The sequence below is a fragment of the Paramormyrops kingsleyae genome, chromosome 24, assembly GCF_048594095.1.
Source record: "Paramormyrops kingsleyae isolate MSU_618 chromosome 24, PKINGS_0.4, whole genome shotgun sequence".
In the NCBI taxonomy this organism is placed as follows: domain Eukaryota; kingdom Metazoa; phylum Chordata; class Actinopteri; order Osteoglossiformes; family Mormyridae; genus Paramormyrops; species Paramormyrops kingsleyae.
Window position 1 is genome coordinate 3333374 of NC_132820.1, and position 18292 is coordinate 3351665.

The following is an 18292-nucleotide window of genomic DNA, read 5'->3' on the forward strand; positions in this document are numbered from 1 at the left end:
ATTGCACTAGAGGCGCATAGAACCAATACTCGTTTATTGAACAGTTTGTTTAAATGGGGATTTCATTGTGTTCCCCTATGTCGGAGGACTGATTGTGAGATTAGCAGCATGGTAGGAGCCATTCAAAAAAGCAGACAGCTCAGTCAATCAAACCGCGAGGACAAGTGAGGACAAATGCGGTCTGCTCAGCAAGGGGTTCCTTATGTTCCAGCCTACGCAGTGCTACGGATGTCTACTCTCAAGTCTGATACATTCGTGTTTAGGTTTTACCGGTTTTAAAATTCCTAGTCATTCCAAAACATGAACTGCACATGGTGGAAGTGCATGCAATGCTTAAAAGATATTATTTCAAAATAGATTAATGTTCGAATGCAATATTTATTTAAAGTGATAGAGTTTTACAAGCCTGATAAATTATTAAATATAACTCGGAATGTGATTTTTCACGTGTGATCTATCTTCTAATATGAGGACATTTTTTATGAAAACTACATTAATAAAATACAGAAAAATCTTGTGGGAAAATAAAAATAAGACTGTTACTTTCTGATCACACATTTCAGTTGCACTGTGTCTTTTTGAGCCTCTGCTTCTTGCTTTGCAGTAAAGCTTTACAGAATCGGAGATTTCTGCACAGAACCGTCTTCAAACACGAAACCCAAGCATTCAACGGTGTGCTGGCAGTGAACGACAGGGAGAGTACGGCATCCTCTCCACATCTCCCGCCGGTCCACCTTAACCAACAGTCACATCCGGATGGTTTTCACATCCCTCTGCCTGTCTGCAGCATTCTTATGCTACCCTGGAGTGTTGCCATGGCAACAGAGAGCCGGGTCGCACGTTTCCTTCCGGGATCATTGGATGGGTCCTTATAAATCAAGGAAACATTACAGTCAGGCATAGAGGATATGTAGCACCCATGTTATAGAATACTCATTACATATTTTCGGTAAATACCAAATATATGGCATGTTTACAGTAAATGCAGAAAAAAAAATCATATTTGCTGGGTGTTATGAGGTTAGAGGAACTTAAGACCCACTCAGAAATGAATCCAATAGGAAATGTATTAACATTAAAAACAATTAATCATTTAATACGGGCTTTTGCTAATAAAGTATACTAGCTAACACAAAGAAATTATTTTGCATAATGTTTTAAAGATTTCTTTGGTGACTGCTTGGTTACTCTTTAATAGTTTAAAGCATCATCTAGCTGGATGGAATTACAGAAAATGTAGGTATCAGTACACCAGACTGTTGTCTGTGGCGTGCTGACATTTACCAATCTCCTGTGCATCAGATTTTTCCAGTTAGCATCCAGAAAGAAGAGGAAACACGTTCATGCAGGCCTTCTCTCCCCTGTCGCGCCTGCAGAACCTGCCCTCTGTCCTCAAACAGCCGCTCGCTGCCGAGCGGTGAGAATGCGAGTTTCAGGATCGATGTGTCGCTTCCGACTTCTGCACAGACCAGCCAGACTGTACACTGCATTCTTTGTTCTTATCCAAGCTCATCAGCAAGAACTGAGATTTATTTCCGGTACCCCTAAGAGCAGAAGTAATAATCACTTGATGGAGGTCTTTGGTAATAAAACGTGCCATATATACACTGCTTAAGCGACTGTCATTTTGTTTCTGAACGTGAACTGAAGTGAACTGTCTGTCACATTCACTCATGTACTTCACGAAATGATCTGATTGTTTAGTGATTACATTTTAATCATGTCCTTAACAGATAATTCGTTTAAAATGGATTTAGACTCTATATCTGGGTGTTTCTCAAAAAATAAAATCATATTTTCATATTCTTATGCAGTTAATGTAGACATTCTACGCTATTTCAAACTTCCCGAATTCTTTCAGAAATCCGGTATCCTCTTTTCTTGCATTTCAGCCCAAAGTTCCAAACTGGCAATAAAACAGTTCATATAAATGTATGAACAGGCCTATATGATTATCTGAAATATTCTTGTATTATATTACAGATATGTTTTAAATATAAATGCCCTCCTAAAATAGGCCTAGCAAAATATTGTGTATATCAATAATCTTACCTAACCGCTTATCGCGTGCAGGATGTACGATGGTAATTGTACATTATTTAATAAGAACAAGAATTTTATATTTCAAAAGGTAAAAAAATAATCATTTAAAAATTATTAAATTTAAATTTCTATATAGTTGTGATAAAAAATAGATTAACCAATGTGACCCTGACACATTGCATTTCATTTTAAGAACAGAAACGAACGGCACGGTAGAGAAGCGGCACCCTGGGAGGGGAGGATCCGGCTGGTGACGCCGCGGAGCCGGCAGGCAGAGGCCGCTGTGGTGCGCAGCTCTCCCGGCGCAGACCAACGCTCATACCCTGCCTTACGAATAAACATGGCGAATGACAAGGTGAATGTCTTCCCAGTATTTATATGTTGAAAGGTCACTCCAGCTATCGGGGGTGATACTGATTGTATTTCCAGTATGCCGGTGCTTTTATACGTTTCTGATCACCCGCAGGAGAGGCTGAACAAACTTTAACTACCGGACTAGAATGTTTTCGGGCTAATGCGGCTTATAATGCGGTAAGACAGCAAAAGAGGGCGATACAAGCGGAAGCAAAATACGAGTTATGCAGTTGTTTCATTTTGATCCATTTACGCGTTGAATAAGCGGCATGTTCGTATTTATTTTCTCGCGGATTGATTGAAAGGCTTCATACAGTCAGTAAGCAGTATTATATGAATGTTCGGGAAAGAGACGTTTTGTGTGACCTGCTGCTTTGTCGCTTGATTTCGTTCCCCAAATTCGGTTCCTACGATCCAAACAGCATATCGGTTCTGCGAACCGAATCGGCATGCATATGGATCCCCTTAAAAGTCGCTCGACGTCTGCCGCTTTCTTAGTGTAACTTCCACACCGGTGCACCAGTAAATGACTTCGTTTGCAAACGCTTCATTTGTTCATCCGGGTGACAGTAACTCGGGAGTTTAACTGCACAAGACGAGTTAATCTATTCTCGGCACTTTTGCCTCTGCTACTAGGATCCTCTGAAGCAGCTGAAAGATCTTGCGTCTCTGAAAGACCAGCTGGAAGGCATCCAGAAGAAGGTGGAGAACGAAGTGCAGGCAGGAATCCCCCAGGTCCGTTACCTGCTATGATATCTAGACTCCTGGAATAGGTTGGCGCCCCTTCCTGGGTTATTGCCTGTAACCTCTGGGATAGGTTCCTGAAGCCTGGTGACCCCGAACAGGGCAGGCGTTTCAGGAGATGGATGGATGGATGGATGGATAGCCTATCATATTTCATTGTTATTGTTATTGTTGTTATTCTTATTCTTATTGTGTTCTAATAGTTTTTAAAAAGTAACTCACAGATTTACTCATTTAAAATCATTAAAGATTTTTGTTTGAGGCTACAACATTATGACGGTACAACAACCATGTTCTTAACCACCATGCCCCCTGCTGGATTATCTGTGGCGTGACAGGGTGGCAGTCTGCTGCAGTCGCCGTTTCTCAAGGGCTTCGTGGCGGGCTACATCGTGTCCAGGCTCCGATCCACCGCCATCCTGGGCGTCGTCCTGGGCACCTGCACTGGGATGTACGTTGCGCAAAACTTCGACGTGCCCAACATCGAGAGAACCCTGAAAGAGTACTTTCAGTCCCTCAAGAAAGGACCAAAATGATGTTTTCACTGTTGGGGGAAAAAAGAAAAACGAGAAAGGCAGACAAACACGTCATTATGCCTGTCTGTCCTGATGCTGGAGAAAATCCGTCAACTGGAATAAACATCCCCCCCCCCCCCCCCCGACCTCATACACTATGAAAATTTAAAAATATATAATACAGGAATGCTTTTCACTTAAAACAAAGGACATGGTCCACTCAAAGTGGCAAACCAGACTGGCTTTATTTTGTGTTTCTGAATGTGGCGTGGTGTTTCACTTCCGGATATATATACGGCCATATTATATATCTACGGCCATATTATATATCTACGGCCATATTATGTTTTGCTGGAATTAGGTTTTCATTGTCATTGTGGTGTGCAGCTGCTGATTGAGTGTTTGTTTACGGACATTTTCTGCTTAATGACAACCAAAACGTGCTCGTTAAGCCATCGGGACAATCAAGCCTGCTTGGTGCCTTTCATCGCTCCATCGAGAGCGGAGGGGGTGTGGTTGGGGGAGGGGGGGGGGGGCGGTCTTACTGCATTTCCCGTATGTCTATTTGAGAGCTGATATATAGGGCCTCGGTTTTGGTTCCATCGGCATGGGAACAGCAGATCGCTGGAAATGGTGATCAATGGGGGAATCAATCTCCTTTCTACCCCCCCCCCCCCCCCATGCACTCCTCAGATTATTAATCATTGGCCCCTTAATACTCCCTGGCATTGCGGCCTCATGCTCCTCTGGTCAATAAGATGCCGGCGGCAGTCTGGTCCACGCAGATACAATATTAGAGATAAGCACTTAGCGTAATGGATAAAGATGTTCGAAAGCCAGGTCTCTGTCACTGCCGGACTTGATGCCCGTAGCAGATTATGCCTGTGGGACCTCCAGCCTGGAATGGCTGTGGGAGGGGCCCAGCAGGGATCTTCCGGCTGTTTCCGAGCAGCACCAAAGGCATGGCCCGCGTCCCCGTCACGTTATACCTTTGGCTGCCCGCTTTCGTCCGTCACGTTTCCGTCTGCACGCCTTTCGCTGTTTGCTCCTTGTTTTTGTATCATAAGCACTTTTACATGTATTACAGCCTATAAAGTTGAACAGCATTATCTAAATTTTGGTCATATGCATTTTTTTCATTTTCAATGTAATGCTTCAGTTTCTCGCCCCAGTCCAAAAACACACTAAGCTGAACTGGAGCGGCCAGATTGCCTGTAAGTGTGAGTGGTGTGTGAGTGCAGCCCACTGTGGGTTGGCGTCCCATCCTGGGTTATTCCCTGCTCATAGGCTCCAGCCCCTCTGTGAGCCAGGTGTGAAGCCTCTGACCAATCAGAATCAGTAATTATTAAACTAACTACCTGGGAGACCTGAAAACACGGCCTGGATTTGAAATCGAGGTCCAGATTTGAAGAACCCTGGTACAGAGGATGGATAGAGGATAAAGTCCACAATTAGAAAATACAGTTGAGCAAAATACGTGGCTTCTGGACAGGTCCATATTTGTCAGGGAAGATTTGCACGATGTACCATCACATTTTTGGAGTCATTTGTAAGAAACGGTGGCATTAATTCCCATTTAGATGCATTATGGTTTCCAGGTTCATATCGCAATTTGCCTGTTATAGCATCTTTCACAGCTGGACGCGTAACAAATACCTTAATTCTTCACTGGAGAGACCTCTTCATGCCCTTAATCCTTAGCTACGCCTGGCAGTCAAAGGAGAGGGGCAGTGGCAGCTGGCACTGGTGATTTCCAGTGATGTTGTGAAGTTACCGGCGTACATGATGGCTGACAGTAACGGGCGATTCCATTCGGTCGTGGTTTACCGCAGCAGGAACGTGGCCCTCTGAGAATAACAGAGTAAATGTTCAACTACAGTGTAACCAAAACACAAAGTACTTGTGTAGCGAATCTCCTCAGGGAAACTGAGGATTCTGTACAAACCACAGCTTGCGTTGGTCTTGTTAACCTGAACCTTAATATAACAGTGTACACACACCATCATAATGACATTTGCGTTCCTGCAGTATGTTCTCACCCAACCTTTTTCCCCACTTACTCTCCTGTTTATTCATTAGCATTAAATCTTTACATTTATTTATTTTACATATGTTTTTGTCCAAAGCAGCGCACATTTCAGCGAGCAGGATCGGCCCGCCCCTGCAGATTACAGGCCTTGCTCGAGGGCCCAGTGGTGAAATCAGTCTGGCAGCAATGGGATGCGAACCAGCAACTTTCCTACCAGAGGCATGGATTCTTAACCCACAGAGCTACAGCCCGCTCTGGTTTGGAGCGACCTTCCAGTTAGGGTCTGTGATTCCTGCCGTTCCAGCTCCTCCTGCCCTCAAGCTGCATCTGAGATCTTCTGAGATCTTTAGATGATTCCCGGTACTTTCCTGGCATGGGGTTGGGTGCCAGTCACACCACAAGCTTTTAGCGCTAATGAAAGGAGTTCTGGGCAGTGATTACATTTTAACTACCTGCTCAGTCAGTACTGGGTTTGAACAAGTTACAGATTTTCAACTCTTCCTCTCCACAGAAGCCGTGCTACACGGCTATTGCAGTGAAACGCTGAAGGTCAAAGACCATGGGATAATATTATTTGAAACAAAAGACCTGGAGTTGTACGGCACTCATGTTTATCACCGAAGCTCCGTGTGTGTGTGGTGGGGGAATATAAAATAGGTTTGGCTTGGCGCTGGTAGCACTGTAGCCTCACACCTTTGAGGCCGGGGGCTGTGATCCCCGCCCCCAGCCCTGGGAGTGTGCAGTCGCCGTGTTCAGGGACATGATCGGGTGGATCGGTGTCTCTCAGCTCTCTGCGTCCCCATCTGCAGTTTCAGGCTCCAGGCTCTTGGTGACTCTACACGCAGTGCATGTGGTTTATGAGAGAACATTATGTTCTTAATCTTTTGCTTTTTTTCAAACATACTAATGTATGAAACCAGTGTGGCCACACTAGGCCTCTCCCTTTAGGTAGCCCCACCCCCTATGAGGCCCCACCCTCTAGGAAGCCCCACCCCCTGCAGGCCCCATCCTCTTGGGGGTTCCGTACAAAGGGGAAACTTGCCTAGATAATAATAAGCTAAATAATGTTTTTAAATAGTTCTTTGGCAGCTAGCTAGCTAATTGTTTACCACTTGAGAACATGCCTGTCTCGGGAGAGGTTGTGTCTACTTGCAATGCTGACTGTTGAGAAGCATGTCGCTTCAGCCCTGGATTGCGGAGACTCAACCAGAGAATCTGCTGCCTGAAAGTCCAGAAAGGTCATGCTGTAGACGGTGAGCGATCAGTGAGTTATTATCCTTCATTATAATTGCATCTGTATTACCATGACCAAGCAGTAGCAGGCGCTGTGATTTCCATTACCTGGCTTATGTTGGCCTCAGTTGGGCCCTCAAATAAGTTGAATTGTTCACCACCCCCCCCCCCATTCAGAGACAGGCCTGCTCACATTATTTATAGGCTAAATATCAATGAGCAGCAAATGTTTTGGACTCATTATTTTCTGTCCACATACCATATTTAAAGATTCAAAGAAATACTGGATTGGACGCAACATTTTGCAAAAGGAAAATGACAGTCGAGAAGATTTACTCTGTTAGAAAAAGCTTAGAAGTTTATTTAATTGTTGGGCTTTTCACACTTACAGTTTCTCATATCATTGATAATTGACATTATCACAAAATTACGGCCTTAGAAAGTGCATAAAACAGTTCTTAGCATTATAAAAACAGAACAAAAAAATCCCGATAAATTTTTGGATGGAATGTCGAATTAAAAACTCACTTAGCATCAGCCAATTGAGTCACATGCAAAAAATTACCCACACTGCCTATATCTACTTTAGATCAAGTCAGCGATGCTATACCAGAAAAAAAGTTTCCAAAAAAGTTCCGGTCAGATTTTAATTACAAAATCTACCAAGTAGAAGTTAGTACTCTTGCAAGAACTTGAAAATGTCTTCCACCAGAAAGGTCAAACATGCTTAAAGCGCTGATCTCAGTCGATTAATTTTTGCTTCAGGATAAAGATCTTAGCTGCAGATGATAACAGTGGATTTGCCTCTTTCTGTCACAGCATGGCAATTTTTACTGATCTAGAAAAAAAGGTGGTAGACTGTAATAAATACTCATGCTCTTGAGCAAAAATAATTTGTACTGCATTTAATTTAAAACTGGCGACTAGAATAATCACCAGACAGTTCTTCCATGCTGGATATGTCCCTTACGTCACGTGGGCCTGACAAAGGAAGCAAGAGAGAAAAGATTACAGCTCTCTCACCAAGAGAAAGAACAGACGGTCGTTTGATGCAGTGACATGTTACCTGTACCATATAATATTTGCCGGTTATATGCAGAAATTTCTACAGAAGTGGGTGGTTTGGAGGTTCTGTTTACCTTGCGCTTCTCCACACTGTGCTCTCCCCGTTGTCCTAGAGTCGGCAATTTCAGTGCCATTGCTGTCCACGCACCAGCACACGTCCATCCAGCACTGCATGGGGCGATAATTACCCTCTTCATCACAAACAGGCTGGAAACCCGGCAGGTTGGAGGAGCTGTTCTTACACTTGAATCCTTCGAAGAAGAGATTGTAACATCAGACACACACCCGGCGCTATATCAGTGAGCATGTTTGTGTGTGTGTGTGCAGAGCCGCTGAAATACCTGTCATGGGATTGAGGGAAGGGCCCTGAAATGCAAACGAGACACTGTGTGAATTTAGATCAAGTTAGAAGCAACAAAGCCTTGTCACAGTATTTTTTTTTCTCTCTGAAATACTGCCACCTAGTGGTTAGGTACTGATTGCAGTTATTTTCTCTGAAATACTGCCACCTAGTGGTCAGGTACTGATTGCAGTTATTTTCTCTGAAATACTGCCACCCAGTGGTCAGGTGCAGTTACTAGTAGAGAAAAGGTGAGCGACTAACTTTGTCGCTGTCAGGCTTCACGTCATCGTACACCATCCCGGGCATGCTGTGAATGGGAACATTGATCCTCTTGGTTCCAGAAGATCCTGAAACAGAAAATCTAATTTAGAAGACTCAAGAGTAAAATGTAAGTTCTTCTTAATCGCTCGAGACGGTTGGAATCAGAAGCTCATGCTGAGAATTGAGAAAGGCATCACCTCCAGTCTGGTGAAGCAGCTGCTTTCTCAGGGCCTCGTTGCTCTGCTCGATGTCGCCCAGCCTGCTCTTCTGGCTCAGGACGAAGTAAGCGGTGAGAGCCTGGCCGGCGATGAGCAGGCAGGCCAGCACGGTGAAGCCCGCCACCTTGAACGCCTTCCGGTTGGAGTCTCTGTTGGGGCACAGCCGTGACAGTGACAGTGACATTTGGTTATAAGGATGTGTGGTCAAGCTGTTTAAAACCAAAACGTGCATTATGTTGTGAAAACATTTTAAATACAATTAAATAAAAGCTTTTGTAATATCTGTACATGTAATAACTAATAATGATAATAATAATCCTAATAATAATAATCCATCCATCCATCCATTTTCCTCTGGGAGGCAGGGAACAACCCTGGACAGGGGGCCAGCCCATCGCAGGACACACTCACACACTGTTCACTCACACATGCACACCTATGGTGTGTCTTTGGGCTGTGGGGGGAAACTGGAGTGTGTGGAGGTGACACAAGGAGAACATGCAAACTCCACACACATGTAACCCAGGCGGGGACCTGAACCCAGGTCCCAGAGGTGTGAGGCAACAGTGCTAATCACTGCACCACCATGTCGCCCCCAATAATAATAATAATAATTAATAATAATAATAATAATAATAATACGGATAATTATAATAATTCTTATTCGTTTAAGATGAGTTAGCTGCAAGTTATTATTATTATTATTATTATTATTATTATTATTATTATTATTATTGCATTGATTTCTTTTCAGAAGTAAAACTTTCGGAGACCGTCGTCACTAGTTACTAGGCAGATGTCTCCACTGAAGCGTCAACTTCTCCGAATAAAAAGCAGAACAGAAAACACCTGAAATTATGCACAAAATTCCCCAGAAACCATCGCGGGTTATTAAAGTAAACTTCTTTTTTTTTCTTGTACTAATGCAAGTTGAATTGTTTGGGCATTAGGATGTTGGAGTCAGGCATGTTTAAGAAATATGATACGCAGTATATTTCTTAAATAATTCCAATATACTACTGGAAAGTACTTAACATTTACTCATTTGAGAAGATCAGATTATTATTATTATTATATTATTATTATTATTATTTAATATCCATTAGCAACACTTACAAAAACAACCACCACATTATTATTATTAGTAGTAGTAGTAGTAATAATAATCATAATGACAAATGTTAATTAACTGATATTATTGAATAAGAAACGATAAAGAAAAGGTAAGGTGATTAGCGCATTACCTCTCGGGGTCGCTCATGCCGATGATAGTTTGCTCCCCGGGATGCGGGATGAGCGGCTCATTGTGAGACTCAGCCATCGTCCGTTTCGTCTCCTTCGCTTCGGTCTGGAAATTGAGTGGCCTCCGCCTCGGGCGCGCGGCTTAAATGGGCGTAAAAAGGGAAAGTCGAAAGGGGGCGGGGCTCGTCTCAGCGCTTTATTTTATTGGTCCTCCCTGCCGGCGTCACCTATTGACACGGAGGCTGAACCTGAGAGACTCTTCAGCTGTGTATTTATTTTTGATAAACGTAAATAAAACCAAAGAGGATTAGGGCCACCATGAAAATATTATGTCAGATAATATTCTGACTTTTTTCTCAGAATTCTGACTTTAATTTCAGAATTCTGAGTTTTTTTCTCAGAATTCTGACTTTTTTTTCCTCAGAATTCTGACTTTAAGAATTCTGAGAAAAAGTCAGAATTCTGACATTAAAGTCAGAATTCAAATAATATTTTCATGGTGGCCCTAATCCTCTTCCGTAAGAAATAGATCATAGAAACCATTATTTTACAGCGCTACATGTGGCACAGACTAAAAATGCAGGAACTGTTATGCAGCCCAAATAAAACATTGTAATTAGATTTTATTTTATTGTCATGATATTGTGCAGCTAACCTCGCGCCTCTGTGAAAATGCTAAAGCCCACATCTTACTGATTTTAAATGAGTTCATATAGGAAAATGCCAAAAGTAGACTGATCACAGGTAGAGTGCCCTTAATCCAGGGGTCTCCAACTCCGGTCCTGGAGAGCTACTATCCAGTAGGTTTTCTGTCCCACTTTGCTTCTGATGAGCCACACCTGGCCCTGGTATTCACCTGAGAACAGCTGTGACTCATCAGAAGCCAGGTAGGATAGAAAACCTACTGGACGGTAGCTCTCCAGGACCGGAGTTGGAGACCCCTGCCTTAATCCAGTGAGCCAAAAAACGTCACTTCCGGGATTAGAAAGTGTTTCACTGAAACTATTCTGGTGATCTTTAAACGTGGTTAATTTAAATTAATTGTTTAATTGTGAATTAGGCCTGTTGAGGAGCAGGCAGTGGAAGCTTATAGATGGTAACAAACCAAAATACTGTCTTTTACAAATTATTTCAGATTGATTACATTTACAAAATAATTTCAACATACTGTAGCAACCTCCCTTTGTAATAAAGCCGTACATATTTGTAGTGGTTCGTATAAATGTTTGATGGATATTCCATTTATAGTGATATTCATGACACGAATGATCCTGAAAATAGTTCCTGTTTCATTCGGGGGGGGGGGGGGGGGGCTCTGGATTTCCCAATGCTTACAAATCGCCGGCGAAAATCTAACCGAGACAGATAAGACAGAGTGGCAGTACCTGGAAACCCCCCAACCAGCCAAAATGCTAGTGGACGTAGTCATGGTGCACCTTAAAAAGGGATGTGAAATCACACCACACTGACATTCAGACATTTTCTTATCATGCATAATGATTCTTTTTCTTTTTCTTTTATTGCACTGAACAGGATCATCGCTCCTACTGTTGTTGTGTATTTAGTAAACAATGACAATTCAGCTTCTGTTCTGTTCTATTCTTTTCTTATACACACTTTGTATCCGCTAGATCCAGCCACAGATCCGATAAAAGAATACAGCTTTTATTAAATTCCTAAATTCCCCATGACTCTGACAGCAATAAGTGGTTAGATGACTGATAGGAGATTTATTTTAAAAAAAAAAATGTCTTGCATTAATTTCATTAAACAACAGGGTATTAACCCTGTTTAAACTCTGGGCCAGACGTCTTTAGGATACTCTACGTTTAGGCCAGATGCTATTTACAAGGGACTGAAACATCAGCCCAAATGTGACAAATAAAACTGCATTTAAACAACAGAAACAGCACTGAATAGTCACAGCAAATCACTTGTTCAGGGTGTTCCCCCTCGTACGATTTTCATAGCACTTCCCTATTGGATTTAGTTTCACATGTTCAACGACATGTTCATGTACAGTAAACGGAAGTATGTCTACTGGCAAAAGAGTTATTTAAAAACTGAATCTGTGCAACTTTGACAATGCAGATAATCTTGGGCAGCTACTTGAAATGTGAGCATCGCAATACTTTTTAAAATCACACAATGCTGAACTTTACAAAGGGATGTAATGTTTGCTGTACAAATCACTGTCTTTGATAATACAGAGGGCTGGGGAAACAAATGCTACTAATACCCGACGGTATGATGAGATTTGAGCTGTTGAAAAGATATTTAATTAGATTAATTAGGTATCTTGTGTATCTTGTGTCATACATCTATAGATCACACAAAATTATACAAAATTTACAGTGCTGATGAATTTTTTTTATGCATATTTGTCACACATGTTTCAGATCAAACTAATTTTTAATATCAGACAAAGATAACCAGAGTGAATAGAAAATGCAGTTTTTTAAATGATGATGTCATGTACTAAGGGAAGAAAATCTATCCAAACCTAATAACTGGTTGGGCCACCTTTGGCAGCAAGAACCGCAATCAAGCGTTTGCGATAACCGGCAGTGAGTCCTGCAGGTCGCTTTGCAGAATTGAAACAACTCAGCCACATTGGAGGGTTTTCGAGCATGAACAGCCTGTTTGAGGTCATGCCAAAGCATCCCAGTTGGATTTAAGTCCGGCATTTGACCAGGCCACTCCGAAGCGTTAATTTTGATTTTCTTTAGCCATTCTGAGGTGGACTTGCTGGTGTGTTTTGGGTCGTTGTCCTGCTGCATAACCCAAGTGCATTTGAGTTTCAGGGCACGAACTGATGGCTGGACATTCTCCTTCAGGATTTTCTGGTAGAGAGCAGAATTCATGGTTCCATCAATCACAGCCAGTCGTCCAGGTTCTGACCCAGCAAAGCAGCCCCAGACCAGCACACTACCACGGCCATGCTTGACTACTGGTATGATGTCCTTTATATGAAATGCTGTGCTAGTTTTACGCCAGATGTAATGGGACACAAACCCTCCAAGAAGTTTTGTCCAGTGGATAATGGGTCTCACTGCGGTTCACAGGAGCCCCAAAGCCTTAGAAACGACCCTGTAACCCTTTGCAGACTGATAGATGTTAATGACTGTTTCTCATTTGTGCTTGAGTTTCTTTAGTTCGTGGCATAATGTGCTACATTTAAAAATTTTTTTTAGATCTTTAACCCTACTTCACTTTGTCAGACAAGTTCTATTTCAGTGATTTCTTGATTGACCGGGTCTGGCGGTAATCAGGCCTGGGTGAGGCTAATGAAATTGAACTCAGCTTTCCAATAATTGTGGTTGATTACAGTTAAGTCATGCTTCACCAGTGCAATCACTTTTTCACATAGGGCCAGGTAGGTTTGGATAGCTTTGATCCCATAGTAAATGACATCATCATTTAAAATTTGCATTTTTGTATTTACTCTGGATCTTTGATATTAAAATTTGTTTGATGAACTGAAAAATGTAAGCGTGACAAATATGCATAAAAATAAGAAATCAGGAAGGAGGCAAATACTTTTTCATAGCATTGTACTTAATGAACTGTTCAGCACTGGTTTTATTTTCATAAAACAGCAGAATGGGCTTATTCTAACCATTTATAGGATTCTTTGTATTGTGATGTAATCATATATTTTTTTCGTGATCATTTGAAGTTTTAAATTCACTATTCTCTGTGTTGTCACATGCCTGACAGCATCTCCCCGCGATAAATCCCTCAGATGTCAGAACACTGGGGAAAATAAACTGATTCTGAAGTCCAGATGTCTCCAGGACAGGGAGATGGGCCGGCCAGAGGAGGACAGAGAGACCACACACTCTGACCTCAAGACTCATCGCGAACCTGGGGCCTGTGTCACAAAGCCGGCTTTGCTTAGTCAGTTAACCTTTTCGGTCTTAAGGTCCATTTTCAATTAACTTTATGTCTGTTCACGTACAATTAACCCAGACTGTAAATATGACATATCATCCTGCTTCTCAATACAGCCCCCTGATCTCACTGTTGTACGTTACCATTCTCTAAAGCAACAGTTTCAGTATTAAAAAGGGACTTTTCCTCTTGAAAGCTCCCCCCCCCCTGCCAAAACACAGAAAACACAAAAACATCTGCACTAGACTTTTTATTAGCAGAGAACAGCTTTACAGACGACGGCCACGGCGACCGCCCTTCCTGCGGGTGCTGTCCGATGGAATCGGGGTGACATCCTCTGCGAGAGACCCAGGAAGGTAACAGTTAGACATGACAGCCCCCCTATAATGAGCATCGTCATCACAAACAGTGAAACGTCCACCCCATTGGTTCTCAGTCCTGTTCCTGGTGCCCCCTTCCCCACGCCAGAATGCTTTCATTCCAATCCACACTGTTTTCAACCTGCCACATTCATTATTAGCCTTTCATGGACCATTTGACCCTGACTGAGATAAGGTTGGAATGAAGACATTCTGGCGTGGGGGAGGGGGAACCAGGAACGGGATTGCAAACCACTGGTCCGCCACATCTCCCAGGAGAGTCAGCGACTCCCCAAGATAAGCACTCTGGTGTTCAGCACACTTGGCGATGCCAACACTATAGCACCTGTATGCGCACAAGCATCAAAACAGAAAATACCTCCAAGAATCGGTTCTTTAAAAAAACTGAAGAAGTGTGAAGTCCATTGTTTTCAATCAGTGTAATGTTCCACCAGAGCTACTGACGCAGACAAATGTGAAACCTAACTGTCTGTGTGCGGCCTTTGTTTGTGCTAAAACCAAGAACCTCTTTGGACTTTTCCCACTAAGTATTAGCTAAGAAAAAGCTCCCCTTGTAAAGACTGTTTTGTTTAACACGGATGCCTTTGTTTAACCCTTGCTGTTTGCGGGGGGGGGGGGGGGGGTGTTTGGAAAACCAATCGCATCACTGTTCCTTACCGATGCGGCCGATTTTCATGCCAGAACGAGCCAAGGCGCGTAGCGCTGACTGTGCACCTGGTCCTGGAGTTTTGGTTCTTGGAACAGAGAAAAAGTTTGTGAGGATCACGGCCGCTATTGACACTCAGACAGCACTAGAAATGCAAATGCAAACTAGCAGAACATCACCCTATCGGGGATTAAAGGGACAAAATGGAATAGCCACCGTGCAAAGATCACTTACTATGTTTATCAGATCTGAACTCATTTGTTACTCATTAAAGCCAGTATTCTGTGCACAATACCGCTGTTAATGTGGCAGAACTACGGGAAATGGCCATTGTGTGACTTTTATTCCACAAAACACTTCCCCCCCATCTCATACATTTATCTAGCCGGATATTTAGGCACGCAGCCCAAATTAAGTGTGTATGTCAACAAAGTTATCCTTTAATGGGCAGTTCTGTAACTACTCTGCCACCTGCTGGCCAAATCAATATCAACGTAGAAACAGAAAGCAGCAAACAGGAACCTGACGTGCAATTCTCCCACTTCCTCAAAAGCAGGTAGAAATTCAGTGCCATACTAGATTTGCGCATGAAGGACTCACCTGTTGCCCCCAGTGGCTCTCAGCTTGATGTGCAGGGCAGTGATGCCCAGTTCCTTGCACCTCTGGGCCACATCCTGGGCCGCCAGCATGGCTGCGTAGGGAGACGACTCGTCTCTGTCCGCTTTCACCTTCATGCCTCCCGTCACGCGGCAGATCGTCTCTCTGGGGGACGACGGCAGGGGTGCCATGGTTGAGCAGCCATTATAGCACAAGCTAATCCATTTCCATGAACATAGTTATACACTGTTACTCCCCTACACTGTCAGGAAAAATGGTACAGTCATGGTATAGTTTTGTTCCCTAAGGTACAGACAGCATTAATGTACCCCAAACAGTATCCTTCTGTACCTTAAAAAGTTCATTTACCTACAGCTAAGGTACAATTGGCAGATTCTTGAGGGTACAGCCCCAGTGACAAGCAACTGTGCCCTCAAAGGTACAAACAGCTGCTTTTTTCTTACAGTGTAACACTGTATGGGAAACTGTACGCCTTCAGAAAAACAAATACATCACGCAAACTCTAAAAAAAGGATTTACACCACCGCACAGATGCGCATGACGTATGACGAAAGTGGGCAGTGGTGGTTTAATGGCTAGGGACGTGCACTTATAGTTGAAAGATTGCTGGTTCAAATCCCCGACCAGCAAGGTACCACTGAGGTACCCTGAGCAAGGTACCGCCCCCAAGCACTGCTCCCCAGGCCCTGAATTAGCTGCTCCCTGCTATGTCACGACGTCACATATGGGTTAAACGCAGAAGACACATTTCGTTGTTGTGCACTGTGTGCTGTGGTGTGTCAATAATGACAATCAATCACTAAATTCTAACGAATTAAAAAAAAATGGTAAAAATTTCAAGAGACTCACTTTCCAGAGAGATCAGTGACATGGACAAAGGTGTCATTGAAGGACGCGAAGATGTGACAGACTCCAAAGACGTTCTCGCCGTCGGCGACCTGGGGACCCAAGCTGATGACCTGTTCTTCCTTCTTTTCTTTACCCTTGCGAGGAGCCATTGCTAAAAACACGAAAAAAACACATAAATCAAACTCGTAAACTATTAGTCACCGCTGTCGGCTTGTAAATAAACTCCCGTGCTGGTATCAGTTAGTATATAACTTAATAATATGTGTGGATGGGCAACTTTCATTTAACAGCTGCACAAACTGACAAATGTTATAATCAGCTGTTAGTTCAGCGAGGCGAGCTTGCATGCGCAGAAAGCGCCTTAATTAATGTGTTATTATTTTACGTTCCTGTCTACGTTTACAGCATTTGAGTACCGCTATCAAAGCAGGTTGCTAATGCAAGTAGGGTTAACGCTGGGCATGCAAAGCAAACTGATACAAAACGACGCTAAACGTATTACAGACAAAATCGGAACTTGGGACACATTTTATTACGTCACATTTTATTTAAATGGGAGGGACCCAAACATGACGGCTACTACAGACATATGTACGAGCTACTGTGGCATCAGAAAGCCACTGTACGGCCGAAAAAAAAAATAATCATCGCGTCTTATAAAACTATGAGAGAGACGCCGACACAAGGCAAACGGCGAACACCGGCGGTAGAATAAACGGGTAGATTGAGCTGGATGCCGAATGGGAGAATGAATACCCGCACTAGTCCGCACCAGCCGCCGAGACAGGAAAGAGCGAGCCAATGGGAACAGAGGTGAAAGGTCACAATCCACTTCCGGCCAAGTAACACGTGGTCTGTCACAGCGAAAAGTTTATATGGGATTACTGTACGTGGTAATAATGTTGGATAAAACAGCTGAAGTAATCGATGAGAACTTATAGTTAAGTCGCTCGCTATTTTGTTTAATAAGGAATCGTGCTTCAAAACGAATCCCTGTTACGTTAAAATCAGTGTGTACGTTGTATTCATTAGAATACTGCACTCCACAGTTATGATTAAGCTATTGTATAAACGCAAAATTTGAACCATAACAAAGGAGCACCAAAAGCCAATTTAAAAAACGTATTGAACAAATGAATGCGGTATTTATGCATGTGTGCTTTCTTTACACGCTTTGTAGTTCTGCGGTTTTATTCATTTATTTTTTTTGAATACCTAAATGAGACGATATAAAATGCCATTTATAATAATAACAGCCACATTGGTGACTGTACATCAGATGGAATTTGAAATGAAATTCAGCCTCCAATAGCAACAAAGCAATTATCACAATGTATTTATAACTTCTTTTATCTGTCCATCATATATTCAGAACTAGGTTGTTTTCATGCAGTTAGGAGATAAACAGTTTACCTCTGTAGTCAAAGCTATTTTTCCCATCAGTCCAGTAGCCATTTTCTATAGAGATGCATATTAATTTGATTTGCAGGTATAGTTGCATTAAGGAACATACAAAGGCTGCATATGGGTGGAGTGATGGTTCTGAGGCTGGGGATCTGTGCCATGCAACTACAAGGTTGCTGGTTCGAATCCCGTGAATGCCTGGAGTGATCCTACTCCATTGGGCCCTTGAGCAAGGTTCTTAACCTACAATTGCTTCATCCTGGGTGTGATATTAATCTACATCCAGCCCTATAAGGAGGTCCTCCAACTCACAGGGAAGAATGTGAGGGTTGGTGGCAGGATTGACACTCCAGCCACTGGAAAAAACTCACACTGGTCCATTCAGGCTAGTGTGGTGCTGAGGTATCACCCACCACACGGCTGCACTCAGGTTCTCATCCCTGAGCTGGTTTGT

General features: G+C 42.9%; 3 protein-coding genes and 1 long non-coding RNA gene across 4 annotated transcripts; 1 reads left to right on the forward strand and 3 right to left on the reverse strand.

The window, feature by feature from the left end:
• Positions 1-358: 358 nt before the first annotated feature.
• LOC140582213 (uncharacterized) lies at positions 359-2248 on the reverse strand. The gene is made up of 2 exons (XR_011985158.1): positions 1285-2248; positions 359-868 (listed from the first exon to the last, which is right to left on the reverse strand). It is a non-coding gene; the product is annotated as an uncharacterized lncRNA (long non-coding RNA).
• On the forward strand, positions 2048-4771 carry LOC111850620 (SLC35A4 upstream open reading frame protein-like). Its single transcript, XM_023824695.2, has 4 exons — positions 2048-2131; positions 2237-2398; positions 3034-3132; positions 3480-4771. Exons 1-4 carry the CDS (start codon positions 2075-2077, stop codon positions 3675-3677), a joined length of 516 nt encoding a protein of 171 aa, XP_023680463.2. The 5' UTR covers positions 2048-2074; the 3' UTR covers positions 3678-4771.
• Positions 4772-7249: 2478 nt separating this feature from the next.
• LOC111850103 (H-2 class II histocompatibility antigen gamma chain-like) lies at positions 7250-10774 on the reverse strand. Its single transcript, XM_023823648.2, has 8 exons — positions 10741-10774; positions 10050-10188; positions 8785-8954; positions 8588-8673; positions 8325-8349; positions 8058-8234; positions 7855-7899; positions 7250-7756 (listed from the first exon to the last, which is right to left on the reverse strand). Exons 1-8 carry the CDS (start codon positions 10757-10759, stop codon positions 7749-7751), a joined length of 669 nt encoding a protein of 222 aa, XP_023679416.1. The 5' UTR covers positions 10760-10774; the 3' UTR covers positions 7250-7748.
• A 3404-nt stretch (positions 10775-14178) lies between these two features.
• LOC111850194 (small ribosomal subunit protein uS11) lies at positions 14179-17347 on the reverse strand. Its single transcript, XM_023823836.2, has 5 exons — positions 17191-17347; positions 16435-16585; positions 15568-15729; positions 14979-15055; positions 14179-14278 (listed from the first exon to the last, which is right to left on the reverse strand). The coding sequence occupies exons 2-5, from the start codon at positions 16581-16583 to the stop codon at positions 14211-14213; spliced, it is 456 nt and encodes a 151-aa protein (XP_023679604.1). The 5' UTR covers positions 16584-16585; positions 17191-17347; the 3' UTR covers positions 14179-14210.
• Between the last annotated feature and the right edge of the window lie 945 nt (positions 17348-18292).

Coding starts and splice junctions, on each gene's coding strand:
- LOC111850620 (XM_023824695.2), top strand. CDS start 2,075: ATGTACGATGGTAATTGTACATTATTTAATAAGAACAAGAATTTTATA. Junction 2,132..2,236: donor AGAATTTTATATTTCAAAAG/GTAAAAAAATAA, acceptor TTTCATTTTAAG/AACAGAAACGAACGGCACGG. Junction 3,133..3,479: donor TGCAGGCAGGAATCCCCCAG/GTCCGTTACCTG, acceptor GTGGCGTGACAG/GGTGGCAGTCTGCTGCAGTC.
- LOC111850194 (XM_023823836.2), bottom strand. CDS start 16,583: ATGGCTCCTCGCAAGGGTAAAGAAAAGAAGGAAGAACAGGTCATCAGC. Junction 15,730..16,434: donor GTCACTGATCTCTCTGGAAA/GTGAGTCTCTTG, acceptor GTCGTCCCCCAG/AGAGACGATCTGCCGCGTGA. Junction 14,279..14,978: donor CATGAAAATCGGCCGCATCG/GTAAGGAACAGT, acceptor GGTCTCTCGCAG/AGGATGTCACCCCGATTCCA.
- LOC111850103 (XM_023823648.2), bottom strand. Junction 8,955..10,049: donor GGCATGAGCGACCCCGAGAG/GTAATGCGCTAA, acceptor GTGCCCCAACAG/AGACTCCAACCGGAAGGCGT. Junction 8,235..8,324: donor TTCCCTCAATCCCATGACAG/GTATTTCAGCGG, acceptor TCTTCTTCGAAG/GATTCAAGTGTAAGAACAGC.